The following is an 18,110-nucleotide window of genomic DNA, read 5'->3' on the forward strand; positions in this document are numbered from 1 at the left end:
CAAAAAATATAATAGCAAAGGCATAGTCCCTTACAAAAAAAAATATATTTTAAAGATAAAAATGATAAAACCATATAGGGTTTGTGTTACGTTGGAAAATAATAAGGCTTAAATGCCTCAACTAATTGTTTGTGCCTAAAACACACTCAAATTTTCAGGAGGGTGCTATATTTTATGGATAACATCAAGAGAGGTTTTGTGTACTTTTTTCTTTATATTTTGTTATCAAATAAATCTTAGTGAAAAAAAAAATTACACTTTACCACTCTAAATTATATCCTATTTAACGACAAACTTAACGTCGAGTGCAAAGTATAACAATGATCATAGTTTGTGATGCAGAATGAGCATTCAAAAATATTAAAGTGTAAAGTATAGTCTGGAGTATAGTTTAGGACCGTAAAATGTAATTTTCAATTAAAAAAAAAAAAAAGTTAAAAGAAGTCATGCCTAAAGGGCCTGGATCAAACCATGAGCAAAAGCCCAAAAAGTAGAAAATTAAGGCCCACTTCCACTTGCACAGAGTAGGAGCTGCTATTGCCATATACGAAAGTACTAGAAAATAGAAATACCCATAAATAACAATAATAATTAAAAAAAAAAATCTGGTAGCACATGTCTAGCTTACAAACACGGTCACATGCATTGTGCGTGATACCAGCAGTACAAAGTAGAAACCCTAGCTCGCGGCGTGTTGGGGTTTAAGATTTAACTCTTTTAAAAGCCATAGCTAGGGTTTAAGAGAAAATCTTCGATACACACACACACTCTCTCTCTCTCTCTCCACCATTTTCTTTCATCTCTGAAAATATGGGTTTCTGGGGTAAGCCTTTTTCATCAATGTCCCTAATTCTGTTAACTAATCATTTCTAGGTATTCTTTGTTTGTATGTATCTTTTATGTATTTGTGTGAGTGTTTTTTTTTTCTGGTTTTGATTCTCAGGAATTGAAGTAAAACCTGGCAAAACATACCCTTATCACTCAGACAATGTTGAAGGAAAGCTTCACGTTACTCAGGTTCTGTTTAAAAAGTTTTGAAGTTTTTACAAATTGGGTATTTTCCATTTGAACCATATACCTATAATTATTTGGTATAATTGACCCATCAAAATTTTTGGGGATTTTAGAAATTTGTATATTGAACTGGGTGTTAGAGATTTTATATTAAGAGTTTGTAAATCAATTTTTGCTTGCTAATGTATGTTGTGTTGTGTGCAAATTCAGGCAACATTAGGCCTTGGCTCATCATCAGCTGAAAGGTGTATACTTCAGTGTCATGTAGGACACAAGAGCCCAATTTTCTTGTGTTCTTTGTTACCGGATAAGAACGAGACGTGCCCATTAAGCCTTGAGTTTCAGAGTGATGATTTAGTAGCCTTCTCAGTGATTGGCCCTCGAAGCATTCATCTCTCTGGTTATTTTGTGGCCAATGAAGGAGACGGTGTTCTTGATGACTATGATTCGTATCCTTTTGATTGATTGTCTTGGAATTGATTTAAATGGAAGTTCTATTACTTTGCAGTTTTCATTGCAATTCTTTTTTTTTGCTTTGCCATGGTTTATATTCCCCTTACTACTATGTGAAGTGATTCTTTTGGGGAGGATATTGCTGACACAAACTCTGACGAATCATCTGAGTTTGATTCTGAAGACGGATATGAGGATGAGGATGATTTCATTGATGATAGTGATCTTGATATGTACAACCCTTCACATGTTCCAAATAGCGGAGGTAGGTTGACATTTTGGAAGACTGCTAACTTCTAAACTTCATTTTTCTTCTTCTTGCTACTTATCTGGTCTACATCCTGTGTAGTGTAGTCTATGTGCTATTTAATATTTTATGTTTCAAATAAATTAGCATATTCTTGGGATCCAGATGTGACTAAGTTAAAAGAATTGGATTTCATATAAAAGGAAGCATCAAATTGAATGGAAGTTTTTGAGAAAAAACTATTCTTTGATTTTTTTTTAGTTCTTTAACATTGGAGGAGACTTTTCTAGAAGATTTTTATGCCTTGCGCACCAAAAGAATTATATAGGATTATCTGAAACTTTGGATATTGGTTAAGGTGGTGGTATCTCTAAGGATCAAATCATATCTAATAAAAAAATTAGAAGAGGTTAGGTGTGTGTGTGTGTGTGTGTGAGAGAGAGAGAGAGAGAGAGGGCTGGCTACTTGCTAATAAATTTGATAATTGCATAAAATTCAGACTCAAGCTGGATCAAAATTCTCCCCAAATGCTGCTACAATTTGGCTCTGGTTAACCCCACCAACTCAAATCAACACAACTAATCTAATTTGGATTGGTTTGGCTTGCTTCTGCATCAAAGTATGGCAGACCTGATTATGTGGGCAGTGTCCAGGTTGAAATGACAGGTCACGAGGTTATATATACATAGAACGTAATTGGTTCTAATTTTTAAGTTGGTAAGCTGAACTTGAGAATGCAAGCTTATAAGAGTACCTCAATGACTGTTAAGCTTGGGTGGTCTTGTTGGTAGTAGCTATATTTTTATTCCTATGTTGTTTTAATTATTAATAGTATCAGTGCTACTAGTAAGAGTTGTGTGGAAACTAAATTAACATATTAGGGAAATTGTAGATGAAAAAATTAAATAAGTGCCCCACTCCCCTTCTATAAGGAGTGCTTCATGTTGCACTGTCTCTTTATCATTTGAAGGGGGCTGGTATTTTTTTGATCTATAATTTAGGATGGGCTTCTGATGTCTGATGTCAGCGTATATGTGAGCATGCATGTGAGTCTTAGATTTTTTGGAATTATCAATTATCCATGGTAGGCTTGGTTTTTATAACCTGACCCAACTTGCATCTTTATCAAATATCATGTACTTTAAGCCAATGTTGTAATATTTTTCACTGCATTAGCATAGTGGGGTTGAACTGCTTTTGTGATTATGTACTTTTGCCACATTGGTTTGTCGGTGACACTTCGGTGTACAATACTTACAATCAAATAGTTGTTAGTAAGTTATATATTGTACTAGATATTTGCTGTCTTTGACTTCTTTTGTTTGTTTTTTCTTTTTATTGCAGTTGTAATAGAGGAAATAGTGGATGATGAGAAGGCTACAAATGGCAATGGCCAGCAAAAACGAAAAAAGAAGAATCGATCAAGTGACTCTGAGGACCATAGAGAATCTCAACAACAAATTGTTGTCAAGAGTCATAGCTCCCCTGTTTTGGAAAGTGAAGACGAAGATGGTTTTCCGGTTTCTACTGAGCATAAAAGCAACTTGAATATTCAGAAGCCTGAAGCAGAAGCAGAACAGATAGAAAAGAAAGCATCTGAGAAAACCAAGAAGAAGAAGAAGAAAACAAAAGATGGTGATCAAGCTACTGGCTTAAAAAGAAAGGTTGAAAGCGTAGACCCAGATGATCATCCAGAAAGGTGTGATGGATCCACCTATTTTCTGTTACCATTGATACTTGCTTCTTCAGTTTTTTCTTATTTTGGTCAGAACTTATGTTAGTTTTTCTATACTTGATGCACTTGGTGTATGGTAATGTAGCTTCAAAAAAAAATTTATCTCTTAATATTCATTCTGTGAGCTACTTATCAAAAAAAAAAAAAATGTATCCTGTGAGCTGGGAAGCCTCTGAAATAGTTAATTTAGTGTCTATATGCTAAGCCATTCCTAAAAACAATGTCAGGCAAAAGAAGAAAAACAAGAAGAAGCGAAAAGAACAGGCTAAAGAGGGAGAGGCTCTTGAATCTGGTAACAACACCGAAATCAATGTTCCTATTGAGGATGAAAAGCAGCCTGAGTTAAAGAGGAGTTCTAATCTGAACCAAGCTTCACCTGTTGAGAATGATCATGATCATAAGCTATCTAACAAGAAGTGAGAACAGATTTCTCATTTTTTTAGTTGATGTATTTGACTATAAGGACAGTTGAGTATATATCCTGTATGCTCAAACTGTGCCCTTGAACTTTTCTTGTACATCTTGTTAAATATATGCATTTACTCTATACTTTATCACAAAAAAAGAAAAATGAAAAAAAGAAAGATTTCTAATTGCTTATATTGTTGAAATTCATATAGTTTACATGTTATTAACATGAGTTTTGTCTGTACATGTGCACAGGGACCTTGGTGTTGATTTGGACAATGTTACTGGGAAAAATTCCTCAGAGGAGAAAAAAAAGAAGAAAAAGAAGAAGAAGTCGACAACTCAGGAGGGTGAAGGAAAAGCTACTGTGGATCAAACTGTTTCAGCTGTGGGAAATAAGGAGGTAGAGGAAAAACAAAGTGAAGTCAAGTCATCTCAAGTGAGAACCTTTGCAAATGGGTTGGTTATTGAGGAGCTACAAATGGGCAAACCAGATGGCAAAAGAGCTTCTCCTGGAAAACAGGTTAGTCTTTGTTTAATACTGGTGGTCAAGTGCCACATTTAAGCCTTGGCCTTTAACTTAAAAGATATTATGTTTCGACGGGAGTCATTTATATTTCCTTTTGGTTTACTGACTTTTGAATTTTTCTCATATTTAACAAAGTAAAGCATCGGGTGTATTAAAAATGTAAAATAGTTTAAGGTCCAAAATTTGTCTAATAAACCCCAAAAAAACATCTGCATCAGTTTATGTATCCATTGTGCAAAATGGAATTTTGCTACATTGCTTGTGCAAATATACAAGTTATTATAGCTTATGCAAAACAATTTTGTATTGTTTCTTTGCGTTTCCGAGGGTGAAGGAAAAGAGTAGATGGTGATTCTTCTGTGTGAAGAGAGAAAAATGATTTTAAAAAATCATGAAAATTGATATTTAATGAAATGGCGGTATAGATAAATAATCAAATGTGGGTGTTTTGAAAAAATGGTTAGGTAAAATATAAAAAAAAAAAAAAAAAAAAAAAAAAAAAAAAAGGGTTCATATGCTAAAATAGATAAGAACTTTTGCACAAGCTGATGCGAATGCTCTAAGAGCCTTTATAGTAAGCTGTTAGATGGAGTTCCCATAGCTTATAATTGCTAAGAAACTTTAGTGCGACGATATAAGGAGTTAAAATTCACAGCATTAATCACTCTAGTTAGTGTTATGCTCATCCAGTGCATGGCTTCAATGGGGCTTCAGCTTTTCTATTGTTTGGTCCTAGTCAGTAACTCACGACACTATAAAATCAAATAAATTTTGTGGTGTAGGCCTGTTGCACCTGGATTTTTTATCTCTGGCTATTGCATTATCCAATGCATTATGACCATGAGTCTATATATAGATCTTTTTTTCCTTTCTTTTTTTATAAGCAACAAAACTTTATTAATGAAAGAAGAGGCCCAAGTATGCATGGAGTATACTATGGATATCGGTTAAAACATAATCAAGCTCTCAAGTCACGAATATGTATGAATAAAAGACATTCATAGAATAATAATCTAGATTTATTTCCAAGTTCTTGTAAACAGAGTAATATCCAATGAATTTTTCTCTTCTTTCAATTAACTGTAATTGTTTTATTTTCAGGTCAGTGTCCACTACATTGGCAAACTTAAAAGCAACGGCAAAATTTTTGACTCGAATGTGGGAAGGGCACCCTTTAAATTCCGTCTAGGTACTATAAAATTTGATATGACGAATGTCTGGAACTCAGGTTTGTTTTCTGTGTTAACATTTTTTTTTTTCTTTTGGTCTTGCAGGTATAGGACATGTTATTAAGGGATGGGATGTTGGTGTTAATGGTAATTTTCTGAAGGACTAAACCTTGATTCTACTTGTCTGTACATTTAATATCCTCTGCAAAGCAGCTTTTACATATTATTATGTGTACTAAATCCTCAGGCATGCGTATTGGGGACAAAAGAAGACTCACTATTCCACCATCAATGGGGTATGCAACTAATCGAATAGTTCGGTTTTGCATTTGATTTTTTTTTTTTTTTTTTTAAAAAAACGTTTTGCTTTGCATTTTATTGTCTTGTTTCTTGTATTGTTCCACCTTTGGTGGGATGATAAGTGTTGATGCACTCTTTCTGGCTCCTGTTTATTTTTGGTTATAACAAGCAAGGGCCTCACCCTACAAAGCTTTGGATGTCCCAATCAGGCATATTTATATAAATTCTTTTTATGCAGCTATGGAGCTAAAACTGCAGGGAAGATACCACCAAATTCATGGCTCATGTTTGATGTAGAGTTGGTTGATGTTCGTTGATGATGTTGCTTTTGTGTTTTCCTTGTAAGTTTTTTGAGGTTCTTGCTTTCTGCAAAAATTAGAGGTTTGTTATCATGAGGATGTAAGATTACGAAAAAAATGGAACCATTGTTTCAATCTGGGAACTGGTTGAGCAAAAATTTTGTTTGAAAATTCTAGTGTTTGAATTATATATTAATTACTTGACTCATAAAATGAGTTATAAAAATTATTATTTTGCGCAATATTTTCCAATTATACAATGTGCAATCAAAGTGCTCGTTGATGTGAGCTCACTTGGATTACGTCCAACTGTGTAACATCCTCGTTGAAATTTTTACATATAATGTTACTTGGTTTATACTTGTGAATCATTTTTTTTTTTTTTTGAGGGAAAACTTGTGAAACATGAAACATTGTATTGGGAATGTGAATTTTGAAAGTATGTTATAGGGGACAAAAAATGGATGAAGTGGGATTTATACTTAGGATACTCCTGTATGTTTGAAGTTATGGGAACATGAAACATTGTATTGGGAATGTGAATTTGGAAGTATGTTAAGAGTAATGATATGTACTTGAATAGACTACTGTTTGTTTGTTTATATATATATCAAGAATGGAGTCAATAGACTAGTTAATACATCAAGAATAGAGTTTGGTATATCAAAAAAATAAGGACAGTTACATTAAATCTTAAATGCAGTAGTTTTTCAAGCATATTCAGTTACTTGCAACAAAAAATTTTAGTAGGTTATGTTACAAAATTCCGCGGCTGGCTAACTTGTTCAATTACTGCTACCTAAATGTTGCAAAGAGAGTGTAACCACGGCTATTAGTAAGGGTGTGCACAAAATTGAACCGAAAAAACCGGTTGAAACTAACCAAACGATTGCCAAAATTTCGGTTTAGTTTTGATTCGGTTTGGTTTCGATTTTGGTTTTTAATTTTTAAAAACCGAAAATTTCAGTTCTGTTTCAGTTTTAGGTTTGAATACATCGAATCGACTGAAACCGAACCGAACATATTATAATATATTTTACATAAAATATATAATATATAATATTTGGGCATCAGGCCTCCTATACATATTTGGGCCTGCCATATATGTTTGGCCTTTTCATTTTTTATAAAACCATTTGGGCCTTTCTTTTTTTCTTTTATATGATCTGGCCCTTTCTTGTTTTTGATAGGAATCAATGAATTATAAGAATTAGATCCGGTCATTTTCCCTTTTCCATGTTTTCATTTTATTTTTAGAATAAGTAAGTATAATTAAACTAATTACTAATTAGATATATAATTAACCCAATTAAACCTAATCTAATTTAACTATAAAAACAAAAGTTAAAAACCCTACCAATACCCACAGCCCACACATTTTACTTTCATTCTCACAACCTTCACTCTTCAGCCCTCCTCTTCTCTCACCGCTTCACATGCCGCCTCCACTCACCGGCCTCCCTACGCTGGCCTCCACACACCGATCTCCACACATCGGCCTCTCTACGCCGACCTAATCTTTTCATTCTCATAGTGACCCTCTCTCTCTCTCTCTCTCTCTCTCTCTCTCTCTCTCTTTAATTTCTCCATAACTTCCTCTCTTTTTTTATATATTTTGGGGTTATTTAATATTGAATCAATGCTATTTTTTCAATTTTTATGTGCAAATAAAGTTAGGGTTTTGAAAAAACCCATGTGCTTCGTTGCTTGTGCTAGTTGGTTTCTTTATTAAAGATTAGATGAGAAGGGAGATCAGAAGAATGCCATCACTCTTTTTGCTTGGATTTAAGTTTGCTAGGTTTATATTTTGAGTTTGTTCTTTGCTTCTTTTCTCTGGGCCAATTTCTTTATTTATTTTTTTTTCTTTGTTTGCTTTCTTAGAAAATAAATGATAAGGAAACTGAAAAAATCCATTGAAACTAAAATCCAACCTAAACCGATTGATTTCCAATTACTTCGATCGGTTTCGGTTAAGAATTTCACATACCAAAAATTTCAATTTCAGTTGGCCAACACTTAGAAAACCGACCGAAACCGAACCGATTACACCCCTAGCTATTAGCTAGCCTCCGCCTTAATGATGAGTGCTAACAATACCATCACTCTTCTCATTAATGATGGGTGCTCTTATTCCCTCCCTTGTTAGAGGGTGGGATCATAGGTGACATCATAAGATATTAAGAGCCTGTTTGGATTGCCCAAAACCTATAACTCATATCTCTATCTCTATCCTTACTATAACTCGTATATCTCCTAAAAGCATTCCCATCAACTATTTCATAAATATGCCATTTTGACACATCAAAAAGCATACTTTATTATTTTAACACACCATTTTACAATTCATCATTTATCACATTTTCTATTTTTCAATTCTATACATTAAAATAATATTTAAAAAAATTTCAACATAAAAAATTACAAAATAAAAAATCACCACCATACACAAACACAAGCACAGAACTGTAATAAACCCACCACCATACACAAGCACAGCCCGCCACTACCACCCACAGGTACAACCCACCACCATCACCCACAAGTACAACCCACCACCACCAACAAAAATCCACCAGCTGCCACCAACTCCCAATACTACTTTTAAAAAAAAATCCCCAAAATCAACACTAAACTCTCAAAAAAAAAAAAATGAAGAGATGAATCAACTCCATTTATACAACCCAAATCACATTAAATCAACCCAACTCCACCACCACCCACAATCACATGGAATCCACAACCAAAAAAAAAGAGGGGGGGGGGGGGGGGCAAACTTACATGCAATCTCTACCAGTCGACCTCATCAGTGAGGCCAAACTCCACGGCGACGATCGATCTCAATGGCAATGATCTAGGCGGAGAAAAAAGCAAAGAGAGAGAGAGAGGCGCAGAGAAAGTGACGGAAAAAAGAAAAAAAGAAAAAGGGAGAGGTGAAGATTCTGGAGAAGAAAGAAAAAGAAAAAGAGAAGAGGGAGTGACAAAAGATAAGGAAGAGGCGGAGATTCCAGAGAAAGAAAGAAGAAAAAAGCAAGAGGAAAAAGAAAGAAAAGTCATAAAAGAAGAGAGAAAATGAATATATATATATATTAGCATTTTTGTCTGCTAAAGATGAAATGGTACTGTTCATGTGTGCTAAATATTATAGCATTTAAAACATCTCATGAGAAGGGTTTTTTGGTATTTGGTGTGCCAAATGCCAAATATTTGGCACATCTGATAGGAATGCTCTAACAAAGTGAAAATTAAAAGAATTAAAGTAAAGTGTAGCTTGAGTAGTCTGAAAATGAAAAAGAAATTAATTAAAGCACAACAGTATTAACACTTTTCCCACAGAAACCCAAATTTCATGATTTGGAAACTCCAAAATCTTGTTCCCGTTCTTGTTACTCAAAACTAAAATTTTTTTTGTTTCGTGATGAGAACATGACTCAAAAATTATGCCAAACAACCATTTCTTCTGTGAGCCACACATGTTTTGGGTTTTGCATGATGAAAACTAAGTTATATAACTCAGTTTTCATTAATCCAAACACCCTCTAAGATTCTTTGGACAATCTTCATCCCAAGACAAAACATCCTTTTACAACTAGGGGTGTGCAAAAAACCTGCAAAACCTGACCTGACCCAACCCAACCTGCCAGGTTGTGTCGATTTTTAGGGCTTGATGGGTTGGATTAGGTTATAAATTTTTTTTTTTATAGCGGGTCGGGTTAGGTTTGGATCATAAAATTACAAACCCACCAAACTCGACCCGACCCACCCATATTTTAATATATGTTTAAAATATATTATATATTTAATAAATTATAAATTAAAAAATTTAAAAAAAAAAAAAAAAAAAAAAAAAAAAAAAAACACCAGTTATAGAGCACTTCCTCAGTTCCTACTATCATATATAATATAAAATCTTATTAATTCTTTTAATATATATTTAAATATATTATATAATTAATAAAAAAAATTAAAATTTTAAATATATTTTGTTTATAACTGAATTAAGAACTCGTGTATATTTTGTTTATAAGTGAATTAGGATACTAATTCATTTATATTTTGTTTACAACTAAGTTGAAATATTAGTTTATATATTAATGTATATTTTGTTTATCAACTCAAGTGGCAAGTGTGATATATTTTTTCCTACTCAATTTAATAATAATAATAATAATAAAAAATTGTCCAACTCATGGGTTCAACCCGACCCGACCCAATCCATGTGGATTGGACTTATGTGATGGATTGAATTGAGTTGAATTTTTTTTTATCCATGATGATACGTTGAGCCAAAAAATCCCCTCTCAACAAATGATCCGTTCAATTTTCCTTTTATACATTAAAACAACCTAAAATGGAAATTATCCCACCCTCGGAGCTAAAACATTCCTGACAAGCCCCAGCAACTATCAGTGTTAAGATGGTAACAAAATTATTGTAGAGATTAGAGGAAAGAAAACAATGGCCTTCATCCACCAGAGGGTCGAATGTTGATTTTAATGCTCTCAATGTGGCAAATTAATGATAGCATTCATATTATAAGTACTTCAAATAAGTCGCACCAGTATCTCTATCCTATAACTTTAAATAATCAAAACTGATTCGAAGATGATTATATCCGTTCTAATCTCTACCATTTCTTATATATCTAACAGTTGACTAAAGTGACACTGAGATATTTCTAATATCGAAGTCTCAGGGGTTAAACAAAAAGGCCCACATGGGGGACCATCTACTAGAGGAGGCAAAAGGAGAGTCATGAAAAAATTTCCATTAACGAGTAGACATATTTCTTATTAGTTATTAAACACTCACCGTCTACGCAATACCACATGAACCAATTTTAAAAAATAGGGCGTACGAAGTGTGCAAATTGCAATAGTAATAATATACTAAAGAGTGCAACAGTAGTAATGCTGTGTGTAATAGTAGTAATACTAAAAGTGCAATGGCAGTAATGCTTAGCAGTAATGCTTAGTGTATTAAGATTTTCCGTTATGTCGCTCTTACTCTAAACTCTAAAGTCACGCTTAAAATGTATACTGCGTGCAGCGTGGCCGTCTTACCAATGCGTGATGTAATTGTGGAGCAGCTGAATGCAATGCAAATAAATAAAAAAGGAGGCCTCATGGAAATTTCATCCTTAGTAAGATAATGCAACCACCACAATCAAGTGGCAAAGTTGCACCTTTCATATAAAAAGGTTCTGATCAACAAAATAGATTTTCCATAGTAGACATACAAACCAGTCGACTATAATCTTCACTCTTGACAAAAGTTCTCAGCTTTACCCGACTGTAAAATCCTCTGCTCCTAAAGAAGCTTAAAGTAACACAAAACTTACACCTCCCGTAAAACCAGATAATAAAGGAGCTTATTGATAGACGCTACACTCCACAGTGATTCTGATAACCACCTCAGTATGGCTGCACGGGTGCTCTGAACTTCGATCCAGCATAGACAGCTGCGGGTCCAAGCTCTTCCTCTATCCTAAGAAGCTGATATCAAAGCAAAATATTGGTTAACCCAATCATTTCTTTTTCTTTTTTTTTTGATAAGTGACCCAATCATTTCTTGTAACCGTAAATCATGCAGTGGGTGTATGAGAGACATTCGAGCAGCTAATAAATTTACTAAGAAAATAGAGAAGGAAAAAAAAAACATTATAAGGGAACCAAAATTAGCACTATAGGAGTTATTTTTGGAGGCAAGGATTATGATGAACAAGCAGAGAGAGAGAGAGAGAGAGAGCAGTTAGGGCCCAAAACAACAATTTACCTGGTTGTATTTAGCAAGGCGTTCTGATCTGCAAGGAGCTCCAGTCTTGATCTGGCCCTGTTTAACAAATAGGGACATATATACAGATCATATCAGCTCAAGCAAAAAATTTATCACCTAATACTGCAAACATATAAAAACGAGATAATTCTTAAGTAGCAGTACAAAGTCAAATCCAACAAACAAGAGACAATTCCTTCAAATCAAATTCTCCTAACACAAGCAGCAATATTCACACAGGAAAAAACAAAGAGCTACAACCTCCACACAAAAAAGAAACTAAATAGTTACAATGAAGAACTAGCCTAACACTTACTGTTGCCAATCCAACTGAAAGGTCTGCAATAAAGGTATCCTCGGTTTCACCACTACATTGAACAAAGAGACAACATCAGCAACAAAAATGCTAGAGCCAAGGTTTTTATTTGTGTGTGTGTGTGTGTGTTCGGGGGGAGGGGGAGGGGAGGGGAGGGAGGGGAGGGGAGGGGGGGGGGGGGGGGGGGGGGAGAAGGTTGGAACATTGTGGACATGTCATACCTTCGGTGGCTTGCCATGACACCCCAACCAGCATGTTTAGACATTTTCACTGCTTCAATACTCTCAGTTACTGAACCAATTTGATTCACCTGAACAATCATAGACACAAGGGGAAATTATTTTTTTTCCCAATTCAGTAACATGACCATCCAGATATTTCCTATACTGTTGTATAAAAAAAAAAAAAAAATTCCCATACTGTTGTTTTTGCAAGTCCATGGCAAATTAATAGCTATCAACAAGTAATCCAAAAAATTATGTAAAGCAATCTATGGCAGTAAAGAAATGACTACCAACATATTATCCTAAAACATCATCCACAAGGCAATCCTTAGATGCTCGACTGATTTTAAAGGTAATAAGTTCTACCTTCAACAGAAGGGCGTTGCAGGTCTTCTCCCGAATAGCTTTTTCCACACGCTGCAGCAACAATGAACAAAAATAAGTTAAAAGACTGCCTCCCACTTTTTTTCTTGACTTTGGACTAACAGATATTCCCTTTCAATACCTTGGGGTTTGTCACCAGAAGATCATCACCAACAATCTGCACATGCTGGCCAATTTCAGCTGTCATCTTGGCATAGTGTTCCCAGTCATCTTGATCAAATGGATCCTCAATGGACACAATTGGATAATCAGACACAAATGACTTGTAAACATTCTTCAAGCTGTCTCCAGATATTTTTTGTGATCCATCATTGTTCTGTAACAGAGATTCATTTATTCAGCTAACTTAATTGATAGTAAACTAAAGCAATCAATGTGCTCTAACCAAACTTTTTGATAATTCAATAGTTGGGGGAAGGGGGATTTGAACCCTTAGCATCTTTGTTGGAAATATAAAGAAGTGCCAGTTAAGCTACAGGGCTCTTGGCATGCTCCTAACCAAACTTATTTTGATCACGCACATAAAAATAGACACAGGAGTCTTTCAAAATTATGTCAAATCAAATACAAAAAATGGATCATAGGGAAAAATGTAACTCAAATTACCTCTTCCTTGAAATTCAAGTCATAGGTCTTATCCTTGCTATCATAGAATTCTGATGCAGCAACATCCATGCCAATAACAACCTGTCAGAAAAGGCAAGAAAAATGCATCAATATTGTATAATGAGCTTCGCTACAAGAGGAAATAATGAAGTAATAGTGATAAAATAGATTCAAATAGATGAAATAACTAACCTTTCCCGTATATCCAGCTTTTGCAATAGCAGTCTTCAGCAATTCAAGACCCTCTTTGTTTTCCTGTCAATCAAAATCACAACATTATTTTATCCACATTATACATGGTCTCTGACATGTGATAGATAAGGTGAAGCAAAATTGTTGTTAATTGAGGATGAACAGGTGAAAAATACAAAATTTAACTAGACAACAACAACTAAGCCTTAGTCCAAAAATCTGTGGATAAGGGTTTGCCAATTTTTTCCACTTAGCTATCAGCTATATGACCTGTTGATTTTACATTTTATACAAAGGCATAGAAGAGTATGATAGCAGTTTCACAAAACAGTTGTAACAGAGCCGTTAGACTTCTCACTTCCGAATAACATTTCCTGATAGGCTAACAGCACACTAAGAGCAATACTAACCTGAATATTAGGAGCAAAGCCACCTTCATCACCAACATTAGTGGCATCTTGCCCATACTTCTTCTTAATTACAGCCTGGACAGACAGACAAGCAAAAGCAAAATAAGCCCCCCAAATCATGCTAGTTTATTATTAAAAATTTGCACATGAAATCAAGAATGAGAATAGTCACCTTCAGATGATGATATACTTCTACACCCATCTTCATGGCTTCCGTGAAAGAAGATGCCCCAACAGGAAGAATCATAAATTCCTACATAGAGAGACAGAGTAAGAACTTCAATTACAAAAGTTCATTAACTATTCATCATATACAAGCAATATCATCCAAATTACCTGCATAGCTAGTTTGTTGCCTGCATGGGAACCTCCATTTATAACATTGAAAGCAGGTACAGGAAGCACTAAGGTCTTGTTCCCAGCAAGATTGGCAATGTGCTGCAAGGTTAAAACACAACAAAAATGAACCACTCAGCATGCAGCTAAAATTAACAGGGTCAGTAATAGCGATCTTCAAAACCACCTATACCTGGTAAAGGGGGATCTTCTTCACCATGGCACCAGCTTTACAAACAGCAAGGGATACTGCCAATATAGCATTTGCTCCAAGCTGGAAAATCAAGAGGGAAGAAACATCAATTAGCATGAAATTCATAGAGCGAAAACAAATTTAAATAATGAGCTGAAATAAGACATACATACATATGTGTGTGTGTGTGTGTGTGTGTGTGTTATAGGTAGCTGCAATAAGACTTATTATAACCCACGAATACTAATCACGATCATACCTTTTGCTTGCACCAACCCCATTCATTAACAGTTCCATCTAGCTCTTGTACCATGTAATTGTCAATTTTAGTCTGCTCTGTTGGGTCCTGTGAATCAATAATACAGAAAAAAAGCAGATGCGAATGCATCAATAACTGTTCACTTTTCATGGGCTCCAAAGAAATTAAAACAAACTTTCATAAACATAATATTATCATACCTTGCCAAGCAAAGCAGGTCCAATGATTTTATTCACATTCTCCACTGCCTACGCCATCAAGAAACCAAATCATCATTATTACTTTCACTCCACCCCACCAAAATCAAAGGGGAAACTAAAAACCAGTAAAGAACAAAGACAGTCGAATTATAAAAAACCCAAATGAATATTGATAGCACAGAATCATTTCATTGCCATAGACATTACTAGCATACAAAATATCCACCGGGGAACACATACAATGATACACCCACATCAAGATTTTAGTTCATGCCCTTAAAATCAATTTCCATAGAAAGCTTGTTCCATTTGCTTAGAGATAACATTGAGGCCATGATGATTTATCACATAATAAAAAGAACGATCCTAGTTAATATCAGTCAAAGGAGCTTACAAATAATTACTTCAAAAGAAAAATGAAAGTAATGGAATACCTTGGAGACACCTTTACCAAGGTAGTCTTTTCCACCATCCCTCAACTCCAAGGCTTCATAGATACCTTTAAAACAACATCATATATAAATGACTTAGTAAACCACTAGTGTTAAACATCAAAACCCACCAAAACATAAATTTATGCAAATAAACATGCATATCAATACACATGCACACACACACACACGCAAATAACAAAACTAAAACCATGCAATCAACAAAATCAAAAGCCTAAAATGCATCCCAATTTTTTTTTTTTTTATAAATTGAAGTTAAAAAAAAGTACATAATGATAGCAATCATAATAAAACAAAATAAAAAGCGATTTAAAAAAAAAAAAAAAAAAAAAAAAAAAAAAAAAAAAAAACACATACACACACACACACACAAGCTTTTACCTGTAGAAGCACCGCTTGGCACAGCAGCTCTAGCCAAAATCGGTGAACCTTTATGTTCAGGAACTTCAACACCAACATCAACCTGAAAATCAAATGCATATTCAGACTTTTTAATTCTCTTTCTAAAAGCACAAACATGCTTTTTATTTTAAAATTTTCCTTTCTTTTCTCACATCAGATCAGACGGTTACAAATGGAAGGAAAACTCACTTCTACGGTGGGATTTCCACGGCTATCGAAGATCTGACGCGCCTTAATAAACTTGATCGTAGCCATTTTTCGATTCACACCAGGTTTGTTTGTAGTATCACACTCAAGAAAACACACACACTCTCACAGCTTTATATTTTTTTCTTAAGAAAATGAAACTGTCGTAGTAGGTTCTTCTGGAGGTCATTTTTATAGTCATGGCACGTGGTTTTCTACCACGGATTACAAAATCTACGCCGTTGATTGAAAAAGGTGGTTTTATGTGTACGGCTGAGATGGATTTTTCTTGGGCATCACGCGAAGCTCGTCAAAGTTTTACGTGGGCCCCGGGGGACTCATGACAGAAGAAAATTAAAAGTGAAAAGGAATAATATCAAGAATATGCTGCTGCGGTAAATATTTGGTGAAGTATCGGTGGGTGCTCAAGAAATAGAAATTAGAGAGTTTAGGGAAAGGGAGAGAAGAGAATAAGGAAAGGGAAAGAAAATATTTTTCTAGGTGTGTTTGGAGGCAGAAGTAAAGAGGGAGGAGAGAATAAATAAATTAATTAAATTTACTATTTTATCTTTATAAACTTTAAATATATCATTAATTATAAGGATATAAAAGTAATTTCACAAATCTTTCAAAATTTTCCGACGATATAGTAGCAATTTTGTGGATATTAATGGTAGGTAAAAAATTAAAAAAAAAAAAAAAATTGGTCAGATCCGCGAAAATCATTAATCTCTGAATTTCTTTTCTCTTCCTCTCTTTACTTTTAACCAAACACATGAAAATTAATTTTTAGCTCCTCTCTCTAGGCATGAGGTTTATAGGCTTGTGAGAGGTGCGCTTCAAACGTCTTGCTCATATAATAATTTTTCTTCTTCCATTCTCTTTAACTAAATATTGCCTGGTCCAACAAATTTTCACATTATTTTTTTTTTATTTGGATGGTTATAAAGCCTGTAGAAGAATTTTAGAAATTAAACTAAAAAAAGTTTAATAACATAATAAAATCTCATAATATTTTTACAATTTTTTTTATTTTTTTGAGAATGCAATACTTTTTTTAAGTTGTGGTGGATTATCGTATAATCATTATCTTATTTCCTTTTTTTTTTTTTGAGAAAGAATCTTATTTCATTTAGATATATGAGAAGATTTTTTTTTTTTTCTTGAGAAAGTATGATAAGATAAGTTGAATCCTAATCATTATGAAAAGGTAAATGTTAACCAATGCCATAAAGGTATTGGTTTACTAATTATTTTTAGAAACATTTTATGAGAAAGTGATAAAGCAATTAATTTTTTTGACAGTTTTTTATATTTCTTTAAAAAAATTTATAATATAATATATTGAGAAATGCTAACGAGTGTATCTAGGATATTGGTTAACAATTCATTTTAAAAAAATTTTGACATCACTTTTATGGGAAATTAAAAAAATTGTTAAAACATTAATTACTTTTTTTTATTTTCTCATAAAAATTTTATTTAACTAGATTGTTAATTAATATTCTAAAGATACTCGTTAGCATGACCCTAATTTATTATCAATTGTCATAAGGGCATCAATTAACATGGCCTTATAAAAATAATAAAATCTTGTGAAATTTTATGTACATTGATAACTCAACCGACAGTCTGAAAAGTGGAATTTAACTAGAATAACTTTTAAAGGAGTGCTATTAGGCGCACTCAGTTTTGATAATCAGGGGCTACTTTGATCAGTTTGATGGTTTTACTTTTTGGCGTTGATTCATAAATCACAATGATGGCTTTCTTCATTTTTTTTTTTTTTTTTTCCCTTAAGAGAATCGGCCTTTTTATTTTACTTTGATAAATATAAATAAAAAATCATGATGGTTTTGGAGAAGCAAAAGTGACATTAACCTATTTGTTTTCCTAATAAAGGTGTTACCAAAAAAAAACGTTTATTAATAATAACTAACCTATGTGCACGCGATCATGCAAGTGTTCAGAGGCTCTTCTATTTTTTTGGATAAAGATTAATAATTTGAATTCATTATAATTTG

General features: G+C 33.8%; 2 protein-coding genes across 2 annotated transcripts; one reads left to right on the top strand and one right to left on the bottom strand.

The window, feature by feature from the left end:
• Positions 1 to 651: 651 nt before the first annotated feature.
• Positions 652 to 6,396, top strand: LOC126709351 (peptidyl-prolyl cis-trans isomerase FKBP53). The gene is made up of 11 exons (XM_050409562.1): positions 652 to 823; positions 944 to 1,017; positions 1,225 to 1,463; positions 1,587 to 1,732; positions 3,059 to 3,413; positions 3,677 to 3,865; positions 4,113 to 4,380; positions 5,488 to 5,575; positions 5,661 to 5,702; positions 5,803 to 5,851; positions 6,094 to 6,396. Exons 1-11 carry the CDS (start codon positions 811 to 813, stop codon positions 6,170 to 6,172), a joined length of 1,542 nt encoding a protein of 513 aa, XP_050265519.1. The 5' UTR covers positions 652 to 810; the 3' UTR covers positions 6,173 to 6,396.
• Positions 6,397 to 11,283: 4,887 nt separating this feature from the next.
• Positions 11,284 to 16,267, bottom strand: LOC126710599 (enolase-like). The gene is made up of 17 exons (XM_050411140.1): positions 16,090 to 16,267; positions 15,880 to 15,961; positions 15,481 to 15,545; positions 15,047 to 15,094; positions 14,847 to 14,933; positions 14,588 to 14,668; positions 14,395 to 14,496; positions 14,231 to 14,311; positions 14,059 to 14,133; positions 13,649 to 13,711; positions 13,457 to 13,537; positions 12,972 to 13,166; positions 12,833 to 12,883; positions 12,464 to 12,552; positions 12,243 to 12,294; positions 11,927 to 11,983; positions 11,284 to 11,646 (listed from the first exon to the last, which is right to left on the bottom strand). Exons 1-17 carry the CDS (start codon positions 16,153 to 16,155, stop codon positions 11,566 to 11,568), a joined length of 1,356 nt encoding a protein of 451 aa, XP_050267097.1. The 5' UTR covers positions 16,156 to 16,267; the 3' UTR covers positions 11,284 to 11,565.
• Between the last annotated feature and the right edge of the window lie 1,843 nt (positions 16,268 to 18,110).

The sequence above is a fragment of the Quercus robur genome, chromosome 12 (assembly GCF_932294415.1).
Source record: "Quercus robur chromosome 12, dhQueRobu3.1, whole genome shotgun sequence".
Taxonomy (NCBI): Eukaryota; Viridiplantae; Streptophyta; class Magnoliopsida; order Fagales; family Fagaceae; genus Quercus; species Quercus robur.